The sequence below is a fragment of the Haliotis rufescens genome, unplaced genomic scaffold (assembly GCF_023055435.1).
Source record: "Haliotis rufescens isolate VD_foot unplaced genomic scaffold, xgHalRufe1.0.p SCAF_79, whole genome shotgun sequence".
Taxonomy (NCBI): domain Eukaryota; kingdom Metazoa; phylum Mollusca; class Gastropoda; order Lepetellida; family Haliotidae; genus Haliotis; species Haliotis rufescens.
In genome coordinates this window covers 1,537,063-1,553,189 of record NW_025964371.1, presented here as the reverse complement: position 1 = coordinate 1,553,189, position 16,127 = coordinate 1,537,063, and the positions used below count along the sequence as shown (strand labels likewise).

The 16,127-nt window shown below is 41.0% G+C and overlaps 1 protein-coding gene across 1 annotated transcript; it reads right to left on the bottom strand.

Annotated features, from left to right (window-relative positions):
* Positions 1 to 510: 510 nt before the first annotated feature.
* Positions 511 to 1,776, bottom strand: LOC125376803. The gene has a single exon (XM_048388788.1). The coding sequence runs from the start codon at positions 1,774 to 1,776 to the stop codon at positions 511 to 513; it is 1,266 nt and encodes a 421-aa protein (XP_048244745.1).
* Between the last annotated feature and the right edge of the window lie 14,351 nt (positions 1,777 to 16,127).

Sequence of the window (16,127 nt, the reverse complement as noted above, 5' to 3'; positions counted from 1 at the left end):
CTGAACCATCATTATATATGCACAAATCGTTGTCAGAAATGAAATCTTCTATGGTCTTTCCTTTGTTACTTGTATGCGCACTGCCCCAAAGCGGGTTATGTTCATTGAAATCGCCCAAAATAATACACGGCTTCGGGAGCTGGTCATACAGGGCTTGAAGGTCAGTCTGCGTCATAGAAGACGATGGAGGGATGTAAACAGAGCATAGGGTAAGAACAATGTGCATTGTTATACGGACAGCGACAGCTTGAAGTGGGGTATCAAGAGTTACAGGGTTGTGAATAACACCCTGCCTCACCAAGACTGAAGAACCTCCAGTTGCTTTTGCACCCGGAGGTGAATAGAAATGATACGAATTATACTGTCTGATATCCATTAGATCCGTGGTTTTCAAGTAAGTCTCTTGGAGGCAAAATGCTGATGGTTTATGATCTTGTATTAATAATTGCAAATCATTAAAATTATTTCTTAGTCCTCTGCAATTCCACTGGATGATATTTGGAGAGCTACTCATGGTGGCTCAACTGGTGATCTGGAACGTGAGGGAGGACCACTCCCAGGTATGGAGATGGAAGGAGTGACCTCCATCTCCAGAGGTTCAAACGAATTGTGAACCTCAACAGGGTTAGACGTATGAGAAGGCACCTCCAAGTGTTGGAGGGCCCTGGCTCTTTTCTTTAGCTGTTTTTTTCCCTTGTTTGTCAGGTGGGCAGTGCCCTCAACATTCTCAATTTGTTTCATGGCATCAGGAGTGTCTGGTGCAGATGGTAGAACATCAGTTTGAGTCTCTGATGTTGATGTTCCTGGAAGAGCGAGAATAGGATCAGGGATGATCTGTTGATCAGTAACCCACGAGATCGATGTCTGACACTGAACAGATGTTTTGGTTGGTGAGGGAGAGGAAGCTGCAGCTGAATAAGTTTTAGCCAAAGGAGTTTGCGATGGAAGAGGTATTAACTTTTTAGCTTCATGATAAGAAATATTGTTGTTGCATATGATTTTTAGGATTTTTGTTTCATATTCAAACTTTGGACAGAATTTGGAAGATGCCATATGGCCTCCGCTGCAGTTAACACAATTGATGGTGTTTGTGCATTCGGAGCTGTCATGAGCTCCACCACAACGGAAGCATGCTGCATTGTTACAACAATACTTAGCACCATGTCCAAATTGCTGGCATTTGAAACAACGGAGCGGGTTAGGTACATAGACCTCCACTCCGATGTTGAAGTATCCGGCTTTAATGGAAGTGGGTAGGACTGATAGAGAAAAGGTGAAAAGGTAAGTATTCGTTTGTGTGATTGTTCCATCTTGCTTTTTCCTCGTAAAACGTTTAACATCAGTTACTCCTTGGCTTTTCAGCTCATTAGCAATGTCCTCTTCGCTCATGTCAGCCAGACAACGAGCGCGGTCCCTGATGATGCCTTTTTTGGAATTCAGTGTCTTGTGCACTGAGACAACAACCTTAGTGTTAACAAACTGTTGTAAGGACAACAGATAAACAGCTTGTTGTCTCCGTGCACATTCAACTAACAGCGAACCTGAACGAAGGCGTGTGACATTTTGAACTTCTCCGCATGCACCTTTGATACCAAGGGAGATAGCAAAAGGATTGAGTCGCAATGGATTACCGTCTGCAGAAGCAATGACGATGAACCTTGGCCAAGAATCTTCAGAAATATCAGGAGATATGTTTATTTCTTCATCAGAATGAGTAGAATCTACATGGCTACGTTTGTTGTTTTTGGCTGAACCAGATTGATTGTTGTGAGACATGGTAAAAGGAATAGTATTCATCACCCCTGTTCCCCACCCACCATTGAGTGTCAACGGGGACGGTGTTCCAGTGGAAGCCGGCCTGCAACACCAGGGCTACAGGGGTGTTATACTCCAGCAAATATAAACTTGAATAGCTATGAGAACTAAAAGAGTGAGTGAGTGAGTGAGTTAAGTTTTAAGTCACATGGGCAATATTTCAGCCATAACGTGACTAAATCAAGTTATATATTAATACATAGTGACAATAAAATCTGTCGACAAAGGACAGTAAAAACACTAGACTATCACAGATGTAGATTGTAAAACTAGCATATCAGAATAAAATTCATAACAATTCAGAACAGTACACAATAAAAATGGGCTTTAGATCACCAATAGCCAAAGGTAGGTCACCATACTAGGTACCATGGGGACTTACGATACTTCTGCTACCTACATGGTAACCCAGCAGGATTTACACCATCGCTCTGGCTACTGGTGATTGTCAGCAAGTTTAAGCCAAATCAGTTAAAAACAACAAGAATTCTACGATTAAAAACATGGAAAATGAAAAATACTTTGAATGAAATAGGACTTATGTACCCTCACAGGGGGACAATTATTTTACGCTACTTCAACCCCCTTTGAAGGTACAGCCACTAACAATCTAAGTTATATAATCATTTTACCAAATTAAAAGCGCATACTTTTTACAATACATATCAATATTTATCAATCAATTCTATTTCTTTTAAAAAAGCAATAATTAAATGAGAACTTACCTTAAAAAGATCCTTCATAGATGAAACCTGGAAATAATTGTCCCTTGTGATGGAAAAATCAACACAGTCAAGCAGGACATGCTTGACTGTGATTCTCTCATCACAAGGGATACAAAATGGAGGATCCTCACCTTTTAACAAATATTCATGAGTATAACGAGAATGGCCAATACGACATCGCCTTAATACGACTTCTTCAAATCTGGACTGACAGCCCAAGTAGGTATAACCAATATCTGCTTTGATTGCATGTAATTTATTTATACCCACTTGAGTGTCCCACTTCTTCTGCATTAGGTCTTTGATATAGGATCTAATAACAGGTTTATAGTCACTGTATGGTAGGAGAAGTGGTGTCACAGATTTGTTGAGAGCTGCCTTTGCTGCAGCATCAGCCATAGTGTTACCCGTGATTCCAACATGACTGGGCAACCAGCAAAAGACGATGTCGTATTGGCCAGTAGCAAGGTCATTATACAATTCTAAGATATCTAAAATGAATTGATGATGTGAAGAGCTAGATTTGATTGCCTGTAGACACGATAATGAATCGGAAAAGATGATTAACCGTTTACAACTGTACTGTTTTTGGATATATTCCAAAGCAGTTAATATTGCTTTGGCTTCAGCAGTGAAAATTGAGCTATGGTCTGGTAAACGAGATGAGACGGTTTTGGATCCAATGACAGCAGCACTGGAGACTGTGCTGCCGTCCTTGGATCCATCTGTAAAAATGGAACGGTGGGATTCGTATTTAGCTCTAACTTGTAAATATTCTTGCTGATATACTAATTGATTGGTGTCTTGTTTTGTAAATTGTGTAAGAGTCAAGTCCACCTCCGGTCTGATAAGTTGCCAAGGAGGGGAAGACAGAAGCCTGAACGGAGAAATATTATCTAAATCAATATGTGCAGCTGTAATGTGGGGTTTAATCCGAATGCCTAGTGGTGGGACCAGCTTAGGCTTACTATGAAAAAGGTCTTCGTAAAGGGGTTGAAATATACAGTTATATGCAGGGTTTAACGGGTTAGAACGTAATTTTGCAATATATTGAAGCGATAATTTGATACGCCGCTGCTTTAACGATGGTTCATCAGCTTCTACATATAAACTATCTACAGGAGACGTTCGAAATGCGCCAAGACATAGTCTTAGGCCCTGATGGTGAATGGAATCTAATTTTTGTAAATTGCTCTTACAGGCTCCACCATAAACGATGGAGCCATAATCTAATTTAGAGCGGATCAGAGACCTATACAAGTGTAGGAGAGTTGACTGATCACCTCCCCACTTCGTGTTGGCAACAACTTTCAACAAATCTAGAGCCTTCAGGCATTTAGTTTTAAGATAGTTAATATGCGGCTTAAAAGTTAAATGGTGATCGAAAATGAGACCCAGGAACTTGGCCTCTTCTACAACCTTGATAGGTGTGCCATGTAAAAATAGTTCTGGATCTTTGTGGTGCTTGTATTTCCTACAAAAATGAATACAATTGGTCTTAGCTTTTGAAAACCTAAAACCATTTTCAAGACACCATTTTTCGATTTTGTTGAGACATAGCTGTAACTGTCTCTCGATGGTACGCATATTTTTTCCACGACATGAAATATTAAAATCGTCCACAAAAAGTGAACCATCAATGGAATCATTTAAAACTTTTGACAAACTGTTAATTTTTATACTGAATAAAGTGACAGACAAAATACTGCCTTGTGGGACACCCTGATCCTGATTATAATGATCAGACAGGGTTGTACCCACTCGGACTTGAAATTGCCTGTCTGTTAAAAACTGGGATATAAAATGAGGCAGACGGCCTCTTAATCCAAAATCATGAAGATCTTTTAAAATACCATGTTTCCATGTTGTATCGTAAGCTTTTTCTAAATCGAAAAAGATCGATACAGCATGTTGTCTATTTACAATGGAATTTTTAATGAACGATTCTAAACGCACTAAATGATCGATAGTACTTCTGTTCTTCCGGAAACCACACTGTATATTGGTAAGAAGATTATTTGTTTCCAAGTACCACACTAATCGATTATTTACCATGCGTTCCATCGTTTTACAAACACAGCTAGTTAGTGAGATAGGTCTGTAATTTGATGGATCAGAATGATCCCGCCCAGGTTTGGGTATTGGTATAACAATGGCATTATGCCATGAAGGTGGAAACGTCCCAGATGTCCAAATATCATCGAATATATTTAACATAGTTTCAAGGCATGATTCGGGCAAGTGTTTCAGCAGCTGATAATGAATATTATCAGCGCCTGCTGCTGTATCATGAGCTTGCCCTAAGGCGGTATATAGCTCATGTAGTGAAAATACCTCATTGTAATCTTCACCATTATCAGATGTAAAATTTACTTTTTTCTTCTCCTGTTGGAGCTGATATTTTTGAAATTCAGGAGCGTAATTAGATGAAGAAGAATGATGAGATAAAGTTTCACCAATGCTATTGGCAATGGCAGATTTATCAGTTAACAAAGTATCGCCATCCTTCAGATGGTTAACTGTAGAATTTGATCCCTTGCCTTTGATCTTTTTGATCATGTTCCATACCTTGGACATAGGGGTACGGGAGTTAATTTTGGAGACATAAGTCTGCCAGGATTGACGTTTATTTTGTTTGAATAGACGTCTCGCCTTAGCATTTGAAATTTTGACGATGTTCAAGTTATGGACAGTGGGATGTTTACGGAAATATTTCTCCGCCTTCTTACGACATTTCCTAGCGTGTTTGCAAGTGTCATCAAACCACGGTTTACGAACACGTGGGTTGATCGAGGACTTAGGTATTGATTCATCAGCAATTTCATTCAGTAGATCTGAGAACAACTGAATCGGGTCAGTAACATTCTGAAAAGACGTAGGTAGTAATTTATCTTTGCATAAAGATTGAAATAAAAGCCAATCAGCCTTCACAAAATTCCATCGAGGTGAAGGTGGATCATCAGCAGGATTAATTGGTTTAAGCACCGTGGGGAAATGGTCACTCCCACATAGGTCATCATGGACGGACCATGAGAATTCATTCAACAAAACTGAATCCGTCAAAGACAGATCTAATGATGAATACGTACCAGTTGCAGGGTGTAAGTAGGTGTCCGAGTCATCGTTAAAGATGCAGAGGTCATTATCAGAAACAAAATCCTCGATGACTTTACCCTTTTGATTAATGGTTGAACTTCCCCATAAAGGATTATGACCATTTAGATCACCCATGATGAGACAGGGCTTTGGGAGCTGGTCGTACAGTTTTTGTAGATCATTACGCTGAAGATTTGAGGATGGAGGAATGTATAAGGAGCAAAGTGTGAAGGCAATATGCAGTGTAAGTCTAACTGCAACAGCTTGCATATTCGTGTCAAGCGGAACAGGACTGTGAACAGCGCCCCGCCGCACCAAAAAAGAAGCTCCTCCAGTAGCTTTATCTCCCGGAGGAGAGAAGGAATGATACGAACTATACTGCCTTAAATCAAATTTGTCGGTTGTTTTAAGGTACGTTTCTTGTAAAGAAATTGCTGATGGACAAATATCCGTTGATAATAATTGCAGTTCGTTAAAATTGTGCCTAAGTCCTCGGCAATTCCATTGAATTAGATTCGAATGATTCATGGTGGTTCTACCGGAGATCGTTCACGTAAACGTGAAGAGGAGTCACCACTGCTGTGGTGTGAAGATGGGGTGACATCCATCTCAAGAGGCTCAAAATAATTGTGAACACCTACAGATGTTTCAGTGAGAGTAGGGATCTTAGTAGAAATTTTCTTGTTTTGTTTCTTCTTTTGTTTTTTGGGCATTTCAGTTGATGGTTTGTTGGTAGCTGGTATATCAGGAGTGGGTGTAGATGGGGCCACAACCTGAGTCACAATGATAGAATCTGGAGACATTTCACCTGGGCTGACAGAATGAGTTGTTTGACTGTCACATGATGTAGTCAGAGTCAGCGGGTGTTCAGAATGTGTCCACGTCAAGTCCGTCTGACATTCTATAGATCTACTTGTTGAAGGGCGAGAGACAGCAGCAGCAGCATAAGATTGTTTGGATGAAGGTGTCCGGCTATCAAAGAGTTTTTTGGCATCAAAGTAACTGATGTTGTTTTGACATTTGATTGTCAAAATGTCTTTTTCACGTGTCCAAAAAGGGCAGGATTTAGATGATGCTACATGTTCACCCTTACAATTGGTACATTTCAGGTCTGCTGTACAGCCTGTACCATCATGATTTCCACCACAACGGTGGCAAACAGTTGGACGATCACATGATTTGGAGCCGTGCCCAAACTTCTGACATTTGTAACATCGGAGCGGATTGGGGACATACACCTCCACTCCGATGTTAAAATAGCCCGCCTTAATAGATTGTGGAATTGTTGAAAGAGAAAAGGAGAACAAATAAGTATTTGTTGGAACGAAATTTTCACCATCTTTTCTATTGAAACGTTTCACAGATGTTACACTTTGTCCTTTAAGTTCTTCCAAAATGTCATCTTCTGACATTTCTGCCAGGCAACGAGCTCTGTCGCGGATGATCCCCCGACTCGAATTCAACGTTCTGTGTTCAGAAATAACAACTTCTGTGTTAGCAAAGCTAGTACATTTTAAAAGATTAATAGCCTGCTGTCTCCGTGCACACTCCACCAAAAGAGAGCCGCTCCGGAGCCGTGAAACATTCTTCACCTCACCACAGATTCCTTCAATGGCTTTAGAAATAGCGAAGGGATTGATTTTCAAAGGTAGTTGATTACGTGATTCCACTACGATAAACCGAGCCCAAGAATTTGAAGTTTGTGAAATAGAAGCATCGTCGTCAGATGAGAAAATCTCAGCTTCCAGACGTCTCTTCTTGTCATTGCGGTTTGAACCAGATATATTGTGAGCCATGATGAAATTAATGTATTCAGCACCCCTGCTCCCCACCCACCATGGAGTGCTACAAAGAGCGATGTTGTCCTGCACCGGATCTCCAACATGCAAACATCAGGGATACAGAGGTGTTATACTCCAGTAAGAACAACATGAATAGCTGTATTTGTCTATCAAATAAAATGTCAGGCTGGTTCGGCCCATGGCAAGAAATTGAAGACATACAGAACTCAGAGGTCGAAAGTACCAGATTGGCCCATGAGCCACCGCCTTCTGGCGTAAGACTCTAGGCAATGTATACAATCCAAAATTGAGAACATACACAAGTTATGGATGGCCAAGACCAAAATAAACAATAAAATACAACACATGTGTGCATAGACAATATTACGCACAGGGCCTGGCATGACCAGCCGATTGATAAGACCGGGCCCATCTTACCACCCGTCTAGGCGAAGTAAGGGTCGAAGTAGTGTGTTGGGCAAAGGAACACAGTTCCAGGAACCAGTGCCCTCAACTACCAGACTCCCGTCCTCCGCCGACACAGGGACGCAACCCACGGCAAACGGGCTGCCCACTTTGGTCGCCTCTTACGACCAGCAATGGGGTGCTGTGGAAATATTCTACCCCGGTTCCACACGGGGGAAGAGCGATTTGCGTTACCCAGCACTCACCACGAGGAGGTTGCTCTTCACGAGTGCCGAGAACTAAAAGAATAAGTGCTAGGCTGGTTCGGCCCATGACACCTCTCTCAAGAAGCACAGAATTCAGAGGTCCATATCACCAGATTGGCCCATGAGCCACCGCCTTCTGGCATAGGACTCTAGGCAAAATACAGATATACATAAATAGGGTATCATATATCGTGATTTCAAACTTTTTGATATAATATTTCGACTTCCAATTATTCCAAGCACAGGGCATGGCATGACCAGCCGATTGATAGAATCGGGCCAATTCTACCACCCGTCTAGGCGAAGTAAAGGTCGAAGTGGTGTGCTGGGCAAAAGGAACACCGGTTCCTGGCTCCAGTGCCCTCAACCACCAGAATCCCGTCCTCCCCCGACACAGGGGCGCAACCCACGGCAAACAGGTTGCCCAATTTGGTCGCCTTTTACGATCAGCAATGGGGTGCTGTGGAAATATTCTACCCCGGTTCCACATGGGGGAAGAGCTATTAGCGTTACCCAGCACTCACCACGAGGAGGTTGCTCTTCACGAGTGCCCACACAAATAAGTAATGAATGGTATTTTTATAACAGGTGCCACACGTGCGGGATAGGTCATTTGACATGAATCAGTTTTATGTGAATTTAAATCACTACAAGCTGATCTGAGTCATGAAAGGATATGACTTTGATTCTGTGAAAATGGAAATGCTAAAACATCTCCCGATATTAACCATGCTATTACGGAATCTGTTCACTTGTTTTTGTATGTAAAATATTTTTGAACAATTACATCAATCTAATGATTGTTTGTATGTGTGATATGCCAGTATGTAGAGGTATATGTGTACAAGCATGTACATACGCTTGTAAAAATTATGTATGTTTGGCTATGTACCAGTATATGCATGTGTGTTGTTTTGTGCGATTTGTATATTAGCATCATGATAGTTTCAACAGACAGTTTATGTATATCAAATGTTAAATGTCTTTGTAGGGAGAATTGCACATCAAAACTGTCATTATTTTATAACTGATAAGTATAACTTTTTAAGTAGAAAAAATTATTATCTGGCAAGATACATTTCCTTGGTCCACAGAAACATGTTACCTAGTAAACTGACTTGATGAGTAGCATAGCATTCAGTATGGTTGGAAACTAACTAAGCCGTCACTACTCAATTAAGTAATTAACAGATAATTGCAAGTGATAATACCCATCGGACACTATTTGCCCTGTAAATCCCTAATCCACCATGAGTTGATACTGAGTTCATCTTGCTAATGAGCTGTTGTGAACGTAACGAGATGATAAACATCATGTGTTCTGTAGAAGAGATTATGTCACTTGTTTAATGTTTAATTAGGATAAGCTACATCCCTTGATGCTACCAATGCCATCCTTGAGATTATCAGACTGTTTGTTTCGATACAACCTGACGTCTCAACTGTACTTATTGGATTCTGCCTTGTAGCAAACTATGTGTGTGACAAGGACTTTGACCAATCTGTGCAGATGCATAACAATGCATAATGAACTTGGGGTATGATTCAATTATGTCACGCAAGTCAAAAATGGGTTCCACTGTATTTAGAAACAGACGATAGATCCAATACTGTGTAACTTTATAACAATCAAATGAGTGTTCAAATAGGAATACAATTACCCTTGAAAAGTAAGGATAAGAATTTATGGATGAACAACTTCTTTATTACAATTAAGAGCGTCGTTTCGGTGTAGGTTCTAACAACGTTATTAAACGTCGCTCTTAAATGTAATGAAGAAGTTGCTCATCCATAAATTCTTATCCTTACTTAGTACTCCAACTTCTAAATGCCTATCAAAGAAGTTACCCTTGAAAAGTTCCAAAACTGAATAGAACCACTTAAATTATGATTACACTTGACCAATATATTTGGCAGTTTTTCCCATTATTGTTAATCTTCATTAAAGATAGGTTTAATGATAAAAATATGATAATGATTTGACTCATGAATATTGCCAGTAGCCGAATCAAGGTCCCTTATATGTAATATACATAGTTTTTAGTTGATGGTTCAGGTGGGTCAGTTAATTTTTTGTATCAGTGTCTATTTTGGCCTACCAATTAATGGTAGATATTAAATATCAATAATATGTGAGATCATTATTTCCAATGTGGCTCCCATTGCAACTAAAGCAAGGAACGATTCCAATTAAGCCTGATTCAGCTGCTACATTGAAATGTATTTGCTCCTCTAATCAGTAATTCAATCAGTTGTTTAGTGACTTGATATTTGGCGAAAATATCTGTTTTATGAAATCTTAATGTTACTTACTTTTGTATTTGGGATGATATTTGTATTTGGTAGTCTAGTGGGTAAAGCGTTCCCCGAAGCCCCGGGTTCTATTACCCACATGGGTACTGTGCGAAAAGCCCATTTCTGGTGTCCCCGCAGATATATTGCTGGAATTATTTTTGCTAAAAGCTGTATGAAACTATACTAACTTGCTCACTCACTATATAGTATTTGAGATCGCTTACATGACTTGTGTGATTGAAAGTTTTGATAATCATGAACAGTTCTGTTTTTATGTATAAGAACCTATTTTATGCAATTTTGCATTGCCTTGTTTACTCTTCCTTATATTTTGATGTAATGCAAACATTTGAGAAAAATTCAGGTGAGCTTTATGGCACTACAGGAATTGTTTTCAGAAGATCAGTTACAATTTTGTATTTTCCGTAAAATTTACTGTTTGCTATGGCTTTTTACGTTGGTTAACATGGTTAAATATCAGTTGCTTGATAAATGTCATTACCTTTCTGATTGAGAAACCAACTTTTTACCCTTTGTCAATATATGTGTGTTTCTTATATTTTTAATAACAAGCTTTTAAAGATGTTATAAATTGTTTCAGGCACCTGGATTTCACAATGACACCAGATCAGACAAGTCATACAAAGGACTCTCCAGATGATGAATAATCCTCCCCAGAACAACTAACAGGTTCACCTCAGAAAGTGATGATTCTGAATGAATCATGCCACATCAGTGTGATTTTGTAGGTTGTTTTATTACGACACTAATCAAGTCTAAAGGAATTACTACCACAGCATTGTGACTATGTTTATGTGGTGTACACTGATGCTGACTATACAAATCTGAATGACTTTTGTGGTTTACTGCACTAACATAATTGACTTTAGATATTCTTCTACCTTGAAATTCTTCTGCGATTTGACTAATTTGTTTATTTAGAAAATGGCATTGAAGCATCTGTTTCAGATTTTGAATGTTCTTGCACATCTGGTTACTGAACCAATGAAATGTCATAAAATCAATAAATATGATTTTTTATCTGAACAATTTTTTTGTTTTGCTTCTTTAAAGAATTATGATATTGATCATTCATAAAAGGTGCTAACATATATCAAATATACTAATGCCCTGAATGTTTTCCTACAATTAATACAGCTCACTGAACGAAGTTTTTAGTTCCATGTCAGTAGAAAAATTACATTGATATTTTTATGTACCAGTACTTTATTAGGTGTTTTCTGTGGATGCCATTAGTCTTATGCACCCATTTGGGTTAATGATATTCTGTTTCAAACTTCAACGAAACTCGTCTGGCAAGATGTAACAAGTACTGATACAGTTCCAAAATAATCTTTTAATCACACCAGGAACAAAGGCCCAAGTGAGCACATAGCCAATGACTTTCATTTTTTTGTCAGAGTGAGTATGGTGTTATGCCACTTTATGGGCAAAACTCCAACAATATCATGATGGGTGACACCAAGTAATAGGCTTCACACATTGTACCGATGTGGTGAATCAAACGCTTCAACCACTAGGCTAGAACAAACTGGGAATATGAAGATGAAATGTAAGGATACCTTATACCAGGACTGAATGCTTTTCATTTAATACGCTGAACATCTAAAATGAAATATATATGAACTTGAAAAATGTTTTCACCAAAAGTACATGCCCATAGATCTCACCTTTAAGGGGATATTTACAACTAAAATAACATAGAATATTACTACAACTATCTGTTATGCCCAGGCTAACATTATTTACTAGGAGAAAAATTGCATCCGGATACCTGCCGGATACCTTCAGCAATGTTCAATTTTCATGGTTAGTTTCCAATATATTTTTAGGTGTTTCACACATAATTGAACAAAATGCACACCCCAAATTATGACAAGTTCTTGGAAACTCTGAATGAAGTATCCGATGAGGTATCCGGTGCCGGATCCTTGGACACCCAGATTGAGGTATCCGGTGAGGTATCCGGTGCCGGATACCCGGATTCCAGGTGGCATACTTTCCTGTGAGGTGTCAATGCCGGATACCACGGATCTGGTATCCGGCAAGGTATTTGCCACCGGATACCAGGACGCGTTTTGGGTAAGTGTCCGGAGGTATCCGGAAGGTATCCGGATCATGGAATAGATATTTTCTGAGAACACAGGGTATTATTATTATAAATGTATCATGTATACACAAGGTTCTGTTAGATACCCAATACCCGAGTCACAACCAGAACGGAAGTTATAGCTGATGGTGTCTTGCTTTCCCTTCATCCAGGATGAGGGGCGGTCGGGTAGCCTAGTGGTTAAAGCGTTCGCTCGTCACGCCGAAGACCCGGGTTCGATTTCCGACGTGGGTACAGTGTATGAAGCCAACTTCTGGTGTTCCCCGCCGTGATATTGTTTTAAATATTGCCCAAAGTGGCGTAAAAACATACTCACTCACTCATCCAGGATGTAGGATGTTTCAGGGACATTCAACAGAATGTTGTTCAAATAATATACCCTTGATACTAACATCCTCAACAAACGTACCTGGTTAAAGCAATCCTACACTTGATAAGATGCTAAACAGCAAAAACTGTAAACAAAAGTGACAAAACGCTCTTATTCATAAGAAATCTCTGCCAAAAGCAAAGTCGATTGTACGATTCCGAATATGGCATGAGCATTGGTTTATGAATCACTAACAAATAGTGACGATACCAGGTGTTTGCGAAACATTGAGCCACCGGTGGCACCCGTCACAAACACAAGCAAAGGCAAGTCAATTGTTCACCTTAAAAACATGGAAACAAATGGTGCGAGTCATTTTGATTCACAGGCCAAATGTACCAAGGTGACAAGACGTCCTACCCTTAACTGTATTTGGCCGGCTGGACTCAACCCCTTTGCTGACCAGATAGCTGAGGGAGGCCGTATTATCGCCTACAAGATACAGTGGTTCGGTGGCGGCTGGTCTGGCTGGTACGTCCCCGGCTACAATGACATGGACTGGAAGTTCAACCTTGGTACCAAACGTTGTTCCGCGCTGCCCTAGCTGGTGAACACACTGAGATGGGCGTGGTCGTATTTCTATGATCACAACCATAAATACATCATATGTAAAGCAAAATAACTCGTGCGGATCATGTATCTGGCCTTGTTACGACATGGTAATAAACGCGGTTAAAACTATTGTAGATTTTTGTTTTTCATTTGAGGGTTTTGTATATATTGGCATTGCGCATAAACATGCCCTGGGAGTCTATTGAGGTTGTTTAATAAATTGTTAAATATTTTTCAACAGCTCTCATTTCATCCCATGAAATACGTCACATATGTAGGTCGTTTGATGGAAAAGTATCTCTTCAACGCGGCTTCCCAACAACGGCAGATTCTGAGTTGCGTCCCATAGTCGTGTCAGGATCCGCTGATCGTACGATTATTAGCCTAGCAGCATCAACGTTGCAGACATACTCCCACTCCCACATACCCACTCCAACTCGCCCTTGCTCTCCCTCTCTCTCTCTCTCTCTCCAAACCCCGCTCCCGCCCTGTGGCGACCGATGTGGGCAGCCTGTTTGCCGTGGGCTGCGCCCCTGTGACTGTAGAGGAAGGGAGTCTGGTGGTTGAGGGCGCCAGTGCCGGCAATAGTGTTCCTTGGTCCTCTTGGACCCTCACTTTGTCTAGATGGGCGGTAGAATGGGCCCGATTCTATCAACACGGCGTTAGCGTGATGTTGGAGGAAGCCCGATTTCAAACCCGCGAGCACGGGTTTGATGCTGACTCACATAGAAACCTGGACTCGAACGCATGGTCATAACTTTCTGGACGCAAGATGTCTTGGGCCCCGGTTCCCAGAGTTACATGTAACATGTGTATCATTGTGTGTCTCTTCAGTTGGTGAAGTCAACATGGCTGCCGCCTTAGCTGGGCCACCCTTGGTCTCCTCTGTTTATTGAACACAGATAAATAGATATTAGTGAACGACCGTGTAATATTCAGAGGGAACCTGGCTGACGTAAGGTGAAATGGGGTTCAACGTTGCGTTCAAGATTATTCTTATTTATGGCCCTGTCACACTGCAAAGTATAGCAGTAACGTATGGCGACGTATGAGAATTTTTGCCAAAACGCCGGCAAAGCTGAAACACACTATGGATCAGTTAGGTGTAAGTTGTATACGTTAAACGCCCGCTGGTATACGTTGTAGTACGCCGATGCTTAAAAACATGTTTGTGCATGCACAAGCTTTTCGGCGTATGGGAACGAATGAATGTATGAATTATACGTTAGGCATACTTAAAGGGTACGCTCGACATACATACGTCAGATATTCGTTACCCATACGGCCCGTTTTAGGCACCTATCCCCTACGCTGAACGCGCTAGTCATACGTTACTCATACGCTTGACATACGCTGGTCATACGCTTAACACGCCAGACACACGCTGGCAATACGCTTTTATACGCTGTCATTAGTTATTTTTAAGTCAGTGATACGCTACAAATAAGTTAGATATGCGTTACATATGCGGTAAACTCTCTTTGTGTATACGCTATGGACCCGTGAAGATTCCGGGGTAGAATCCTTCTTCAGCAACCCATGACTATGCTTGTCGTAAAAGGCGACCAACCGGATCGGATGGTCAGGCTCGCTGACTTGGTTGAAGCATGTCATCGATCCCAATTGCTTGGATCGATGCTCATGATATCAATCACTGGATTGTCTGGTCCAGATTCGATTATTTACAGACCGCCGTCACATAGCTGGACTATTGCTGAGTGCGGCGTTAAACAACAAACCAACCAACCAATGGATACGCAAAAATCATGGGTTTTCGATGAAAGCTCGAAGTATGACAGCATAAACTGTCTTTTACACGCTAGGTGCAAGTTACTCTAAAACGTTGTAGTGTGACAGGGCCATTAGCGACGTGCATGCACATGTGTATATGCGTGTTCGTGTGCGTTTGCGAGTTCTTGCCTTTAAGCTTGTGCGTGTACTTATCCGGACTAGTGCTAGCTGACTGAGATACTATGCCGGAGTTCAACTGACTAGCCAACTCAAACACAGTATACGGACTCCGAGCCGACCAGCCCTTGTTGTACCACTTTATTCCCGAACGCCAGGTAGGATAACAACAAGTGCCATATTTTAACGTTTTTTGACAGGACGTGGTCAAGAATCGCACCCCTTCGACCATGAGGGCGATCATTATGTCCGAATGTGTTAGGTGTCGGTTGGATCGAGAGGTAACAGCTATCAGACTTCACACGTTGTATGAATGTAGATCCCCGGTTTAATTACTCGCTGACAACCCTGATATCACGTGATGGGAGATTGCACTCTCGATATGGTATTGTAGGGTGCAGGTTGTGAACGGTGCCGCAGTTAGATGGGTGGAATAGGTCTTTAGCAACCCATGACTGCCGTAAAAGGCGACTATGCTTGCCGTAGGAAGGGACTAACGGGATCGGATGGTCAGGCGCGTTGACTTGGTTGATGCATGCCATCGTATCCCAAAATCGTAGATCGCTGTTCATGATCTCAATCACTGGATTGTCTGATCAAGACTTGATTATTTAAAGACCGCCGTCATATAGCTGGAATATTGCTGAGTGCGGCGTTATAACACAAACAAATCGTGAATGGTGCAGTATGCGTATATGGGGTGCAGTGTGTTGTGGGTGAAGTGTGTGTATAGAGCAGTCATCTACGATTTAAAGAACCCTAAGCACCCATGTTCGTTATAAC